Source organism: Chinchilla lanigera, unplaced genomic scaffold (assembly GCF_000276665.1).
Source record: "Chinchilla lanigera isolate Chin_1 unplaced genomic scaffold, ChiLan1.0 scaffold00060, whole genome shotgun sequence".
Lineage (NCBI taxonomy): Eukaryota > Metazoa > Chordata > Mammalia > Rodentia > Chinchillidae > Chinchilla > Chinchilla lanigera.
This window is the reverse complement of record NW_004955461.1, coordinates 4,929,791-4,946,194: the sequence shown is the minus strand read 5'-3', so window position 1 is coordinate 4,946,194 and position 16,404 is coordinate 4,929,791. Positions and strand designations below refer to the sequence as shown.

The 16,404-nt window shown below is 41.8% G+C and overlaps 1 protein-coding gene across 1 annotated transcript in view; it reads left to right on the top strand.

The window, feature by feature from the left end:
- The window catches only part of Asap1 (ArfGAP with SH3 domain, ankyrin repeat and PH domain 1), a gene marked incomplete at its 5' end in the record, with an annotated part of 270,321 nt that overhangs the window by 137,354 nt on the left and 116,563 nt on the right, over positions 1-16,404 (top strand). Inside the window, 1 exon segment of the mRNA XM_013521324.1 lies at positions 7,473-7,618. Coding sequence (XP_013376778.1) covers positions 7,473-7,618 — 146 coding nt within the window.

Sequence of the window (16,404 nt, the reverse complement as noted above, 5' to 3'; positions counted from 1 at the left end):
GGAGTATTTCAATATCCATGGTAGTCTTAATTGAATTTGTCAGTGGAAAAAGGTGTCATTTGGGATCAAATGGATATAAGTTCTAATCCTACCTTCACCACTGAGTTTCACTTACAGATGAAATATCTATCTTAAAGGAGTAATCACATGAGTTTTATGATACTCACTGCAGTGGACCCCACTATATAGTGAGTACTTTAATAAAAGGCAGCCATAATCACAGGGCCTGAGAACAGAAGGTTGGAAATGCTGGCTTGTTAAGGTTTGTAAACACTGTCAGTTTGCTAAAGTATAACTTGGGGTTATAGTACTCAAGCAGCCCTCAGCAAAAGACCTGTTTAATAATTGCTGTGGTTCAGCAACTTTTGAACATGTCCTCACTGGATGACATACAAAGTGTGTGAGATAGGATAATGCCTGCACAATACACGACAAGCCTCTAAAAGTATCTTTACTTTTACCAGTTTCGTTTACCCTGAGATTAAGGGCTGAAATTTCAGTGCTAATGAATGTCAGATACATACTCAAATATGGTATTTTTTGAAGGATTCTAGGATTAAAAGGCAATTATAGATCAAATCCAGGGTCTTCCATTTCTAAGCTGTGGATCAAGGGAAATTCACATGGGACCTCTAACTATGCTTTCTTAACTCCAGTAACATCCACCTGGTATGGTTTCATGGAAAATGGGTGAGAAAATCCTGTAAGGTGCCTCACCCACTCTCCAGTACATAGTGGGTGTTTATGAAGCTAAGTACCATCCTTCATCACTCCAGCTGAGTCCAAAGTATGCTTAGTGTTAAAATACTGAATTTTAACATATTACTAAGGCATTTCCCAACCCCTAGGTATATAAACTCTTCAGTGTTGTTGCTGATTTAAGAGTATTATTGAAAACCTGTGCTACCTGTCCAGAGCATAAAAGGCTAAGGATGGGCAGCTGATATTGTAATTGTTGCCATTGTTATAAATAAATATTTATTGAGCTTATCATGTATCAGGCACTTGGCATGCAGGATCTTAAACTTCATAATACTTCTGTGAGGTAAAGGCCATTAATATCCCCATATCGCAGATGTGAAAGGTGAGGCTTGAAAAGAGAGTTATTTGACCAGGGTACCACACAGGCAGCAAGTGGTAGGCCTGGGATGTGAACCTACTTCAGGCTGATGTGTAATGAAGGGAGGAAAAATCTTCTTCTAGTCTTTTAGATTCAGTAACAGGGGCCTGCAAATTAAACTCCCAAAGGCCAATTAATAGGAAAAAGGTTCATTTCGTATGCACTTGGGGGCTCACAGAAAAGAAGTGAAAAACCTCAAAGAAATAGTCAGGCCTGAGAGCTTATATACTATTTTGTTAAAAGGCTGTGCATAATTGTGGAGAAATAGCAAAGCAAAGGCCTAGGATTCTGGGGCAGTGAATTGTCAGGAAGTAAATATATTGGGAAAACAAAGAGAAGACAGACGTTATTCTTTTTTTTTTTGATTGGTAATGAAACTCAGGACCTTGCACTTGCCAAGCAGGCGCCATGCCGCTGAGCTATACCCCCATTTCTAGACAATATTTTCGTAAGGGTTATTTATGCAGGTTCATCTTAGTACTGACATTTCCTCTTCCATGACAGGTTTTTCTTCCCCTGCATAGTGTGAATGAGGGAGATTTAGGGGAAATACCTTCTCCACGGAGAATATATGCCCTGCTGGGAGATGGTGAGAGAATTCATCCTTTGTTTGTTCTTAATTTCCCTCAGTTCAAAATAACCCAAAAGACAGAGTGGCGTATTTAGGGGTGGCCTGTTCTGATCCTCATCTTGAGAAGAGTGCCCTACTGTAAGATCAGAAAGGCCAGCATTTAAATGTCCTAATTGATGAGTTGTCTGATCTTGGGGAGTATGTATATACAGTGAGAATGACAATGGTACTTAGCTGCTGGATTTGTTTGTAAAAGTGAACAGAGTAGTGTACGTAGCATGCTCAGTGCAGTCGTGGCATACACCAAATGCCCAAGAAGCCACCTGCTGTCGCTTCATGTTAGAATAGCGAGTCACTGCTTATGCACTGCTGTGGGGACCATGCCAGAGGTTTGTAAAGAACACTGAGGTGATTAGCAATGTTAGTCATCGCCCTAAGGAGATGCTGGCAGTTTAAATCTTAGCTGAGTCATCCTTTATGGCCATCCAGTTGGTAAAACTTTATGATTGTTCTGTTTTGAACTGAAGGGAATTATCTGTTAGAATTATCTTACATTTCCTAGCAACATTCTCTCAGAATACTCATTTGTGTCATGAATGCCACAGATTTCTTACAAATACTGGAAAAGAATGGGTCTTCTTTCTGGATCAGATTTTTCCTGCCTCTTTTCTTTTATCCTGCCTCCACCCTCACCTGCTTACCCATGCTCAGGCTGTACCGCATGCCTGAAAGTCTTCTAGCAAAGATTTTTAAACAGCTTTCTCCTGCTCTCTCTGGTTGGTTCATTGTTTGGTTTTGAAACCTCTTGGAGTGATCAGGCTATTTTCTGCAGCGTTAACCCCTCCAGTCACACATTTGTGTACAGTACCTTGCTCTCAGAGCCCTTTGTTGCTGTCTTCTTCCCTGTGCCCCCACCCTGACATCCACGGACGTGGCTTATTGTGCCCTATACGTGGTATGGTTTTCCCTCTGCCTCTCCACCAGGATCATGTCTCCTTGCCTCATGCTTTATGCCTGTTTAAACCTTTATGTGTAATGGGTTTTACAACCCTTTGTAAACTTACACATTTGTCCAAGGGGTATCTCTGCATAAACTTTTCAGCAAATGTCACTGTTAGGTATATGATGGTGCCTTGGTTCATGAACTTAATTTGTCCCATGTTCTGGAAAAGATGGCCGTGGGCCTGTTCGTCACCAGATGCAGAAATCACAATCAAAAACAAAATTTTGCTAAATACAAAACCTTTTGTGAACTTAGGTGCCACTGTATAATGCTGTTAAGAAATATATTTATTTATACTACGTGTTTAAAAATACAACCCGTGAGACCTGTGTTCCAGTGCTGTTTGTTATTACAAGAGGGCTGTATATTGTAGCCAGTCATACTTGTAGAGGAAACAACGGCTGATGTTTTGGGGTCTGTGCCACATATGGCAGGCACTATTTTTTTTTTTTTTTTTTTTGGCAGGCACTGTTTTAAGCACCTTACCTTTAATTTCCAACATTTCTACCCTCATAGGATGATGATAATGATGACCTCAAAATAAACCTTACTAAACTTCTATATTGTAAAATGTATATACAAAATGTATATATACACTAGAAAATCATATGTGACATACTACTGTATATAGATGTACATCTGTATGTACATGCAGAATACTTGGTTATTCTGTAGACATACAACTGGAGAATAGAATAACAGTTTTCAGTTTTTGTTATAGGATTAACCAAGCATGCAGAGCCCTTGACTTACCCTATAGTTACTTAACCCAGTTTCACTTTCTGCCTACCTCTCTCACGTCACATTTTGTGTTTCACCACCTTAATAAGCACAACTGTTCCCTTGCAGAGTTCTGGTGAGGATGACACACAGTGTTATAGAAGGCATTTGGATCAGAGAAAATTATCACACAAGCCAGTTGTATTAGTCAGGGTTTTCCTAGAGAAACAGATATAACACAGGAAATACAGATGTATAAGAAATTACAAGATGAGCTTACGATGATCAGCGACAGAGTTGGATAAGCAAGTGTGCAGAGGGTGTCTACACAGTGGAGGCTGAAGGATTCAGTCCAGGGTCTGCAGCTCACCGCAGTGTTCCCATGCAAGTCTGTACCAGGAGTCCAATGGGACTGCGACAGAAGGTTGAAGGGTCTAAGGCAAAAGCTAAAGGGTCTTCACTAGAAGCCAGAAGACAATGTTCAAGCTGAAAGTGAAGTCTGGAGCTCCTCCAAAGAACAGAATCCAGTCCGTCCTTCATTTCCTTTTTATACTGTCCGGGTGAAAAGCTGCCCTGGGTGGGTCCTCTACACCTAAGGTGCCAACAGCCAGCCTAGGCCAGGTCCCTAGGGTGTAGAAATTCTGAGCCAACTTAGTTAACCTTCAGAAAGTCTTAAGTTGACACAATCAGTCAACCACTACACCAGTGTTCCTTTCATGGGCTTGTCTCTGCCTTCATCCTTGGCTAAGTCTATCTCAATTGTTTAGTGAGTCCTGCCTCACAGATAGACCAAGTCTCTGGTATTCTTTCTAACCTCTGCATGCTACTCCACTTCTGGATAATGTCCCTGTATGGGGAGAAAGGGAAGAGATGTAATTGAATGGAGGAATAGGGACGGGAGATTGGGGAACCACCCTGTAACATTTTATTTCTTAAGCAGGGTGCTGAATATATGGATATTCTTTTAACCTAAATATTTGTATATATTTGACTTGAAATGCAACTTCAAGCAAACAGAAACCTCACATATTAATAATTACCACTGAGTCATTGCCCTTTGAAATGAACATCTTTTTTTCAGTGTTCTATGCAAGAACGTGGAACGTGGCACTCCTGTGGCACTTCTTTCCAGAAACTGAAAAGAGCCAGATGTGGCGGCATGTGCCTGTAATCCCAGGACTCAGGAGGCTGAGGCATGAGAATTGCCATGAGTTCAAGGCCAACCTGGGCTACAAGTTGAGTTGAGAGCCAACCTAAACTACATAGTAAAACCCTGTCCCAAAAAACCAGGATAACAAAAGCCAAAAAAGAGTTCAGTGAGGTAATTCTCTCAGAGTGAGTAGGGCTTCTTCACCCAGATAGAAGGTAGCAGGGATTCCTGCAGCAGATGAGGGAGCGGCAATGTGTGCATCCTGTTAGCTGCTGTTGGGTGTTTTTCTGAGCTGCTTCTGTATGGACTTGGGCAGTAACCAGAGCTACAGTGTATTTTTTAACATCTCAGCCAGAAGTCCTGCGAGCTGTCCCAGGCATCATGAATGTTTAATATGGTAATGATTGGAAAGCTGCTGAACACTGGACTGCTGTGACACTTCCTTCCTGGTTTTCCCTGTTTCATGAGCACCTATTCCTCCCAAATTTCCAAAGGGAATGCTTCTTTCTGAAAAGGAATTCACTGAATCTGAATCAACAAATACTCACTGAGCACTGGCTTTGTAAGTGTCGCTCCCTGGAAAATCTGTAGTGGTTTATGTTACATAAGGAATCCCTTCTCTCGTGGCCTGGTGGCAGGAAAAGATGTATACGTATACAGATGTGATAGGACATGGAAGATGCTACGGTAGGCATTCAAAGGATTATGGGCAAGGGAAGATTATGTCTTACTAAGGAAAGGCTCTGTAAAGAAAGAAGCAGTATTTGCATTAAGCCTTCAAGGGTATGACTTTAATAGATGCTTATTTGTTTGTTTATTCAGGAAATACTGTACATCTCCTGTGAGCCACCAGGCATACTCGTGTTCTCTGTATATCACAGCAGAGGAAGAGGGGCAGGTAGAGAGTTGAACATTGGCGTCTGAACTGCTTATACATGGAAGTGCCTCCATTTACACTGCTAATGCAAGCCATTTTCCACACCTTACTTTGAGTGTAGGGAAGTTTAATATTGCTTTCCATAACCTTAAAGAATTAGGAACCTGGATATCTATGATGAATGGTAATGACTGTCAGAGGAGTTGAAAGACCTGTTGCAAAGGTTAATAGGATCTCACTGGTGCTGTGTCATTAACAGAGCAAAAACAGCAACAGAGAGGTGAGAGACACCAGGCATGGTGGTGCACCCCTGAAATCCCAAAATTTAGGAGGCCAAGGCAGAAAGATCACTGAAAGGTCAAGGCCAGGCTGTGCTACGTAGTGAGACCTTGTCTCAAAAACAAAATAACAACAACAATAATTTTAAAGGAGGCCAGAGGCAAGAGATGATGTTGGGTAAAGTTGTTAGCTTGGGGATGTAAGAAGTTGTCAAATTAAGGATGTGTTTTAAAGTAGGGGCAAGAGGATTTGCCAGTGGGTTTGAATCTGGGTTATGACAAAGAAAATTAAGTAGAACCTGATGAATTTGACATGACAACTTTTAAGAGTGTTATTTGCTTTTGACTGAGATAAGGGACTGTGGAAAAACAGTTGTGAAGAAGATCAGGGTGTATTTTAGGTATGTGAAGGCTGAACATGGAGATACTGCATAGGCAGTTGGATGTACAAGCCTGTATTTTAGAGATCAGGACTAGAGAGATCAGTTTGTGAGTTGTCAGCTAATACAGAGTATTTAAAGCCTTAAGCCAGGCATAGTGGAGCACACCTGTAATCCCAGCACTTGGGAATTCAAGTTCAAGACTAGCCTGGGAGCATTGGCTCTGCTGGGAATTTTGTTTGTACTTAATGTCAATTTCTCACTATGTGAAGAAGCAAGACAAATGTAACTTCTGAGGACAAAAAGTTCCTTGAGACTCTTGAACATTGGCTACATGTGACTGAACTGACACAGATCTTAGGCCCTGGCCAGGAGAGGAAGACACCTTTACTGCTAGGGCTGGAGAAGATGTACCTTCGGAAGCTCGTGCCACCCTCAGAGGATTTTGTGTGGTTCCTATAAGGTAGAAGTTAGCCTCATTTTACAGATCTGAAAGCAAGAGCTCAGGGAGAAGAAAATCTTCCATAAATAAAACACTAATGCTTTTTACAGCTAGGGTAGTAATCATGGAATTAAGTAGACACAGTAGCAAGCTCATTGGTGGTGAAGCCAGACATGAAACATAGATCCATCTGATGTAAGCCAGCATATTTTGCACCAAGAGGTGGTCTGTGAAAAGTGTTCCGCAATTGCTGTTCCTCAGACCTAGGGATTAGACAGCATTTTTAAAAAATCAAGATTTCCCAAGCATGGTGATGCATACCTATAATCCCAGGCTGGGCTAATAGTGAGTTCAAGGCCAGTTTGAAGTACAAAGCAAGACCCTGTTTCTAAAAAAAAGAAAAGAAAAAAGAATATCAAGGTTAGTTACCGAGAAAGAAACATCCTAGAATACATGGGTTTTTGTTTTTTTTTTTTCATTCGAAGATTGATTTTCTAAGGAAAATTTTCTTGAGTTTCTTCATTGCTTGAAAATGTGATGAGAATTTGACCCTTCTATGTGTTGGTAGTTAGTAGAATACTTGGATATAGATGAGCAAAATGCTATAAAAGAGAAAGAAGAAATCTCACCTTAAGAAAATGAGAACAGTGAAGTATGGTGGTACACACCTGTAGTCCTGAACTCAGGAAACTCAAGCAGGAGGATCTCTGTGAGCTCAGGGCCAGCCTGGACTACCTAGTAAGTTCAAGACCAGTAGGAGGTGGGTAGGGATGAATGAGAACATCCCGTATATTACTAACTACCTTCTGGTTGTGTTCAATAAATATTTGATGTGGTTTCTCTCTCCTTTTGAGAGTTTCTAGAGATCACTTGTTCAAAATAACCCTTTCCTTGGAAAATAATAGCTCATATTCCTTTTCTTCTTTTTTAGACCATGTACAAAATGAAGAAAACTATGCACAAGTTCTTGATAAGTTTGGGAGTAATTTTTTAAGTCGAGACAACCCCGATCTTGGCACTGCTTTTGTCAAGTTTTCTACTCTTACAAAGGAACTTTCCACACTGCTGAAAAATCTGGTAAGCTATTCCATAATTAACAGAAGGATTGAAGTCTGTCCAACACATAAGATCATACCAGGGCCAATTGAAAATTACGGTGACTGTTTAAATTTTTAAAACATTACAGCAAAAGATACATTGCCAAAAACAATGGCATAAATGTGTTTGGAGAGGAAAGATTTTGAGGAGGTTAATGGCAATGTGTCTTTTACTGTAATTTTTTTTACTTAAACATTCGCTGTACTTTTTATCACACATCATTGATCGAATGTTTATGGCAATTTCTGGTGCCATGCAACTTCGAGCTCCCCACAAAGTCTTAATGACCATGAACGGTAAACATTTTAAAGTTATTCAGGGCATTGAGGCAGCCACTATGGACTACTAAAGACACAAAAGAGGGCTTCAGAAAGCAACAAGAATGCTGGGCTAAATGCGCAGAGCAAGGAGTGGAGAATATTAGTAGAGAGATTAATGCAATATGTCTTTCACTGTAGTTTTTACATTTTAAAAATTTAAATATTGGCCAATATACAACCCAAGGCCACCTAAGGTGGCCTGCAACTACCAGCAGTTAAGGGGGTGAGGAAAGAGTCTCTGAGGGTCTCAGAGGGAAATTGCGATGGTGACCCCTTGACTTCCAGCTTCCAGCCTCCACAACTGTGAAGGAATAACTTTGTACTGTTTTAGAAACAATGCAAAAGTATTTCAGTGCAACAAATAAACAAAAACATTCACTGTATTGTTTGACTACATCTCATAAAAAGAACAATTCACTACTTGAATTGTTATTTCACCCTTAGTTCTGGGGATGAAGAAAATAAAAATCTAAGTATGGAGGTCATGTTTTTAAACAAAATCCCATTGAAAAATTCCTAGGATCTGATTACAGCCTAGCTGACAGCAGGGTAGATTTTTTCAAGCTTAGAGAAACTACTCAACTAAAACTCGCTTTGATATCCTAACACTGATTTAAAAAAAAAAAAAAAAGACAATCTTGCTGGGCATGGTAGCACATACCTGTAACCCCAGCACTTAAGCAGGAGTGTAATCATGAGTTCAAGGCCAGCCTGAGCTACAGAGTGTAAGTAAGACCCTGTCTCAAAAAACAAACAGAAAAAGGGTAATCTTTAGTAAATTGGCTAAAGAGTAATCAGTTCTGTTTCAAACATACATTAGGCTACGCCTCATGTTCTTTTAACTCCCTCAGAAGTTTTGAGGTTTAGTGGACCTGTAGTTTTACAAGGTGATGGGAGGAAATTTATCTAACTTCAGGGCACTAGAGATTCTGACCCAAACAGTCAGTTACAATGACAGGGCAGGGGTCTTGTGCCAGGCAGTGATGTCTAAGCACTGCCATGTGGTGCTATAGCCCCTCCCCAGCCCACACACTCCTTTCCCACATGGAAAGGTTCATGCTGTGTAGCACCCAGACAGTATGGATTGGTTGATTATGTTGATGAAAATATCTAAGAACCCTCACCTTCCTTCTTGGTACATTAATTTAGTCAGGTCTGTTTTGTGCTAAAGAGATAGGGGTCAAGGAGGTCAGAAGGTGCCAGAAGAAAATGATTTCTATTATTCCACTCCTCAGCCCACCATGGAGAAGGGATATTCCCCCCCCCAACACACACGCACGCACGCACGCACGCACGCACACACACACAGTCTCCAGCACTGCATTTTTATCACCTCAGAAGATCCAGATCTTAAGCTCAAAATGTTCTTATCCTGGTTTAGACACTCACAATATTAGGTAGGCTTCTGTGGCCTAAGGTGATCATCTTGTAATCCATTTGATACAGCTCACAGGTGCAGACAGCTTAGCTGAAAAGTGACATCTACCTTTCTACAGTCTGTTAACCTGAATATTTAACCAGTCAGAATATTCTTTTTCTTGTGCTAGGTAAATTGTGTGTGTGTGTGTGTGTGCGCACGCACACGTGCATATGTATGTGTGTCTATATTCCTGGACGTTTCAATTCTTATTGTTGGTTTATGGCATCGATTTAGTCTTGCACATTAAATCAGCTAATCTGAAAGAAAAGAACTGTCAAATATATACATATTTCTTCTTTTCAAAAATGCGAGAAGGGATAATTTTGAACATAGGGTCTAATGTCTCTGTTTTGGGGCTTAACAGTCCATGGTATTTGAGTAAATCTTGGACTGTTTGCTTCTCTTTTATTCAGAAGAGGCCTTGACATTTCCTCTTCTGTCCTCCCTTTTTGCTGGTGGTGCTGCCCAAAGGGTAGGTGTCAAGAAAAGAAATGAAACAAAACTCTGACAGTCCACCTTGGTAATAACTGGTAAGACTCATGCAGGGAAATTCTGTTTTCCCTGAGGTGGGCATTTTCACAGGGCTTTTCGGCCCTTTTCATTGCAGACATTCCTTGTCGGTGCATGCTTAGTACACCTATTTGCTTATCTCCATACAAAAGTAAATGATTTTTTGTTTTCTTTTTTGGGGAGACAGGTCCGTGTTATGTAGTTCAGGCTGGCCTTGACTCGTAGCAACCCTCCTGCCTCAGTCTCCTGAGTGCTGGCATTAGAGGCATACACTAACACAGCTGTGAATACAACTGATATTTATTGAATACCTTTGCTGAACCCAGCAGTGTGATGGGTGCTTTATGTGGATGAATTTGACACATTATAAAAATTCTTTACTATTAATACCCTTAGTCCAGACGAAGACACTGGCACATAAGTACTTTGTTCATTTGCTCTGCTGTTGAGTAGCCTGGAACCCAGCATGCTGTCCTGATTCTGTGAGCACTCCATGTATGTGTGCTGCCTCAGGCCTCAGGTTAGTATTTCCCGAGATAAAGGAGTGCTGGCCCTAGCTCTTCCATTGGGCACACCTCAAGCTGCAGTTGTTTCCGACGTCCAGGCCCCTCTGCAGAGAAGGAAGTCTTTGGAAGATATAAAGGAAATTGCTGAGAGGGCTCTTTCATTAAGAAAACACAAGCAGCTTTCCTGTAAAGGTGGCAGTGCCATTCCTGATGAGGAAGCAGGTAGGAGAATCAGAGTTTGCACTACAGGTTGGTAACTAAGGGAACGTTACTCTGACTGAATCAGAGGTAGTCCTGGGAGTTTGTACCACCTGACCACAGCCAACAGCTTGCTGCTTTGCTTCTTATGCTTTCCCAGGAAACCATAAACTGCAGGGGTTGATAGGGCACATCTACGAGTGGAGCACTCAGAGGCAGCTATAGATGGGGTTCCACAGCTGAAGAGATGGTTGGGGGAGCAAACCACCCTGTCAGAGGCCTGGAGAACTTCTGTGGGAACTAGTGTTCCTCAGAGGATTTCTCACCTACTTTCTCAGGCGAGTGAAGGCTGGAAACAGTGAGCAGTGACTGATGGATGAAATGCAGAGTGGGAGGTCAGAAATAGCACGAGTCGTTTAGACTTGAGAGCTATCCTTAGTTCAGCTGGCACACACCAAGTGTCTGTCATGTTCCAGGGTCTGTGCTAAATACCGAAAGATCTCATACTGTAACTAAGGTATTTCAGAGGGTAATTTAATAGTTTATCAATCGTTTTCGTGACGGAAAGGAAAGGATGCATTGGAGGGCCACATCTTATACTAGCTTTCTGCTTTTGACTCACCCTAAATAAGGAAAATCCTTTATTATTTAGGTCAGTTATAAGCAATTACAAGTGTACTGTGTTCAGGAGTTTGTGCCGAGGTGGTTCTGGAAAATATCAGCATGCTAAGGGATGGTGACTGTCATAGCCACCATTCCGTGTTTGTGGCTTTTCCTTTTTTTTTTCCTCTCTCAACTTTCAGTGATTGTGAAAGGTATGGTGATTATTAAGCTATTATGTGAAGCTGGGTGTGTTGGTGCATGCCTGTAAGCCCCAGAAGGCTGAGGCAGGAGGATTGTTGTGAGTTTGAGACCAGCCTGAGCTACAAAGTGAGCTCAAGGCCAGCCTGAACTGCGCATTCAGACCTTGTCTCAAAAAGACAAAAAGAAAAAAAAGGATATTATGTGAATACTACTAAGAGCTACAGTGATGGTTGGTGTTGATGTCATGGGGCTGAGGCTGTTGTTAATTGACCAGCTTCTAAGTTAAGGATGCCTGAGGGTAAAAGAGGATTGCAGTTACAGCTGCTCCTCTGCACTCACACCACAGGTAATGGGTGAAGTTGGCTTAAAGTAAGTTGCTTTCTTATTCCCCTTTTCCTCTAAGTTATAGAAAATGGTTCTTGTAAAAAGTTGTCCTATCTTGTAATATATGATTCAGGAGCTATGAAGTGTAGGTGATGGGAGGAATAGGGCTTTTGGTCCCAAGCAGACCTGGAATTCCAGCTCCTTGCTTATTAGCTTTACAGCCTTAGGCAGATCACTTTATTGCTTTAATACTAATTTCCTTATCTGTGAAGAGAACTAATAGTAGTGTGTATTTCTTGGTAATGGCAGGACTTTACTGAGATCACAGAAGTAAATCACTAAGCACAGTATCTGACACATGGAATTTGCCTAACAAACAAAAGCTTGCATTATTTACATATTCTCTCATTTGATGCTGAGGTAACTCCCAGTGTAAAGGCAGGTATCGTGGCCATATCCCATTTTACAGATAAATTTAGCAAACTTCCAGAAAAGAGTATGTCTGGGCAGAGATGGAATTAGAGCTTGAGCTCACAATTTCTGACTGCAGGCCACACGCTGTTTCAGCAGCGCTGCCCCACAAATTACAAAATACTGACACTGACTCAGTGGCCCAGCTGACTTGATGACGGGGAGTTGTACTAAAACCACTTGTGTGTTCAGTTTGCTAACTTGTTTTGGTCTGTTTTTCTCTTTTGGTTTCCCTCATCAGAATCACTGCACACTAAAAAAAAGAGTTTATGGAAGTAGTTCTCTAACTTCTGGTTCTTAGGGCCCCAGTTTTAAAAATGAGCTTCTGTTTATGTTGACTACTTCTGTCCATATTTTACTTCCATAAAAGTTAGAACACAGGAATTTTTAAGGTATTAATTTACTTTAAAATAATACACTTATTTTAATACCGTAAATAACCAATTTTTTAAGGAAATAACTTTTCCCATCTACCCTCTCAGTTAGAAGTGTGGCATTGTTTTACATATTTGCAAATCTCTTTAAAGGTGGTTTTATAAAGATAGCTGGATTCTCATACATGCTTCTGTTACCGTGGATGACAGGGTCCCAGGACAGGTTTCCCGGTTCTTACATACGAGGAACAAAGGATTGGTTGTGGCGCAACAGTAAGGAAAAAGCAGCTAGGTTTAATAAGGTTTAATACATTCACAACAGGGCTGAAATTCATGTCTCGGTGCCTGGTGGCTCTGCTTTGAATCCCATCTGTTGGTGTTAAAAAGCTAATCACCAATGGTTGAAGCCATCCCAGTGGGACAGTCATGCATGTACCCAGGTGGTTCAAGCTGGCTGGAACATGGTAAAAGGTGAAAGTACACTCAAAGTAAGTGAGCTCACGCTAGTGGAAAGGAAAGCAGCACATAAGTTCAGTGGGTTAGGTTTAAGAGTTTAGTAATCCCAGTGAGGCTGAGGCAGGAGGATTGTTGCAAGTTCAAGACCAAGCAGAGCTAGAAAGTGAGCTCAAAGCCAGTGTGAACTGCATAGCGACATCCTGTCTCAAAAAGACAAAAAAGAATTTAAAATGTGCACTGGACCTAGGGCACCTCCCACTGGGTCTTTTGGCACATGATTGACAGCATGCTGAGTCATGTTAGCTATGTCCACTGGACATGTCCCTTCCTTTTATTCACTCTGATAATGGAATGTATGAGATACAGTCCATATATATAAGCCTTTAATGAATTCGAGATAAAGAAAGATCATTCTAGGTCATGTCAGTAGGTCTAGCATCCCCGAATCCTAGTTTGGGATTTCAGAATTTTCTAGGATCTCTGTTATTCTTATCTCTGCCTCTCGGTATTGGGCTTTAGGACACAGGTCAGGAGGTTGGGGCTGGGTTGTTCCCTAGGTTCAGGGGAATGGAGAGGAGTGGTCCCACAGCCCAGGTTATACTATCTAAATTACTTCTGGATTCATTTTGTTGCAGTTTGTTGTTTTGGTTCAGTTAGATGAAAAACATAGCCATCTGTGCTTCATATTGAGAAGAAAGAAGAGTTAATTGTGCATCTTCATCTTCGATACTACATCAAAATTTGACAAGTGATAGTTTTCTGAAAGCCGCCCGTGTAAATAACTGAAAATATATGAATTTAACTATTTAGAAACTGTCAAGCTCATGGTGGCACATTTTCCAGAATTTTAACTTCCTCTGAAAGTTCACGTTTTATCATTAGCAATAAATATCAATAGTTGTTTACCTTGAACTCACAAGACTGCCTTACAGATTTGAGGAAAAGCTGGCTGATAACGCAAGTCTGAATAACCAGTTTGCCAGTCATTCTTTCAAGGAAAAAAAAAGATGTTTGTATTCAGTTTTCTGTTACTACAGTGTAACAGAATACCAGTTTTAGAGGTTTGGTGGAAATGGTTGATACATTGTGTCAACTTGAGAATTGAGAAGTTTAGAAGCTAAAACATCCTGAGTTTGTGGAGGAGGAGGGCCTGGCGATGGTGTGGGCAATCGCCAGAGTACCAGTATAAGGGAGGAAAAGAGGCTTGCTCTCCCCCTTTTTGCTCTTGCTGCTTTTGCTCTTTTACCTCATTGAACTATTGCCCCCGTGCCATGCCACCCTGCCTTCGAGCAAACTGATGACATACTGAAACCTCCACAAACTATGGGCTAAATAAACCTTTCCTTCCTTAATTTGTGATGTTGGGTATTTTGTCTCAGCAAGGGGAGAAAAGTAACTAAGACAGATGAGTTGATCCCATTGTTCTGGGCCAATACATCATGGAGGAGTATGTGCCAAGCAAAACTGTTCACCCCTTAGCCAGGAAGCAGGGGAAAGCAAGGAGGAGCCCCATAATTCCCCACTAGAGTACACCCTTCAGGTCCCATTGAAGGCCAGTAATCAGAGCAGTGGTGGCAAACCTATGGCCCGCATGCTGTAGCGGGCGCATAGAGCTTCCCTAGCAGCACACAAGCTGGGTCACCTCAGCATCACCCGAGCAGCTGACCGCTCAGGTGTAATTGAAGTGTCGGAACTGTGTGATAGGTAAGTGGGCTTGGGGTTGCAGTTTGGGCACTCAGTCTCTAAAGGTTTGCCATCACTGGTCTATAATCTTGGTTTGGTGGGTTGGGGAGGGTGGCCTACAATTTTTGATTGTCTTTGTCTGTTGGGGAAAGCCTGATGTACAAGTGAACAGGTAGTATGTTCACAGGTGAAAAAGGACAGTTGGCAAGTAAAAAGGGAATGGCGGAACACATTTGCAGGTCAAAGGGAGTTGGGGGCACTTACTGTGTTTTGGGGAAGAAAAAGAAAAAAATGCTTTTAATTGGGCTTGTATCCCAAAACTGGAGGTTAGATTTTTAAATTTTTGATTGTCCTTGTCTGCTTTTTATCTATCTTTATTTCTTCTGTTCTACCTCAGTTCTACCACCACTCAGTAGCCCCACTCTGGGAACTAAGTCTTTAAAGCAGGGGCCTTTGGCCAGGTGTGAGGGTGAGCCTGGGCTCCATAGTGAGGTCAAGACCGGTCCAAACTGCATAGCCAGACCCTGTCTCAAAAACAAACCAAGAAAATGGACCTTTGAGAAACATTCAAAGTCCAAATGATAGCATTCCTCCTCCTCTAGCCCCCAAGACTCATGTCAGTCTCACAATGCAAAAGGCATTTGGTCTAGCTCAGGAGTCTCAGACTTTCAGCTGTTTGAGCATTATTCAAAATGCCAAGTCCAGAGTCTCCTCCAAGACTCAAACTCAGCTGTAAGCCCCTGTAGAAACAAAGAGTTACATACTTTTAAGGTACAATGGTACTCATGGTATGGGGTTGCACACCTGTGAGCCCAGCTGCTAGGGAGGCTGAGACAGGCGGATCACGAGTTGAAGCCTGGCACCTTAATGAGAGCTACCAAAAGGTTTATTTCAAAATACAAAATAAATGAAACAAGGGCTGCAAGTGTAGTTCAGGGGTCACGCTCTTGGCTAGCGTGCATGCTGCCCTCAGTTCTATTCTCAGTAATACATGTGTGGGCATCTATATTGGATCATAACAGTCATAACATATAAACATTTCTATTCCTAAAGGAAAGAATAAGAAAATAAAAAGACAAAATGGGAACTCATCAGGGCAAACATTAAATCCTAATGCTCCTTGTCAGGTAACCGAGGCACATTGTGAAAGAACGTGAACTAGCACTCCAGAAGCCCCGTTCCAGAGTCTGGGGAGTTGCAGCCCACATAGACATTCTATTGGGCTGGCTTTGCATAATGTGTGCAGCTTTCCCTGATAAACATGGCATGTTGCTAGCACCTCTCCCCTCCTTGGGATTGCCCGTGTCATTCTGGCTCACTCCTACAGCCTCACTATGCTTTGCCCTGTCAGCCGTGCTTGCAGGAACTTCAGCCCTGGAATGCCTTGCCTGACTTGCCAGTTTTTCCTCTAAAATCTCAGGGGAGGTCATCACCTCATGACTCCTGCATTCTGTATGCCTGCAGAACTAGCATCCTATGAACAATACCAGCATCTGCCATGGGCAAGCTGTGCCTAGACCTGTGTGAGCCCTGATGGTAGCAGCTTCTGAGTACCTTAGTGGCTGAACACTGGGAATTAAAGTCTAGGGAAATGATTCCCTAGGCAGTCTTGCCCCGGGGCTTTTCTGAAATAAAAATCTTTGAAATAAATTTTTGTTCCTTTGAGCCTGTGATGAATGGGGTGACTACAGATTGCTGA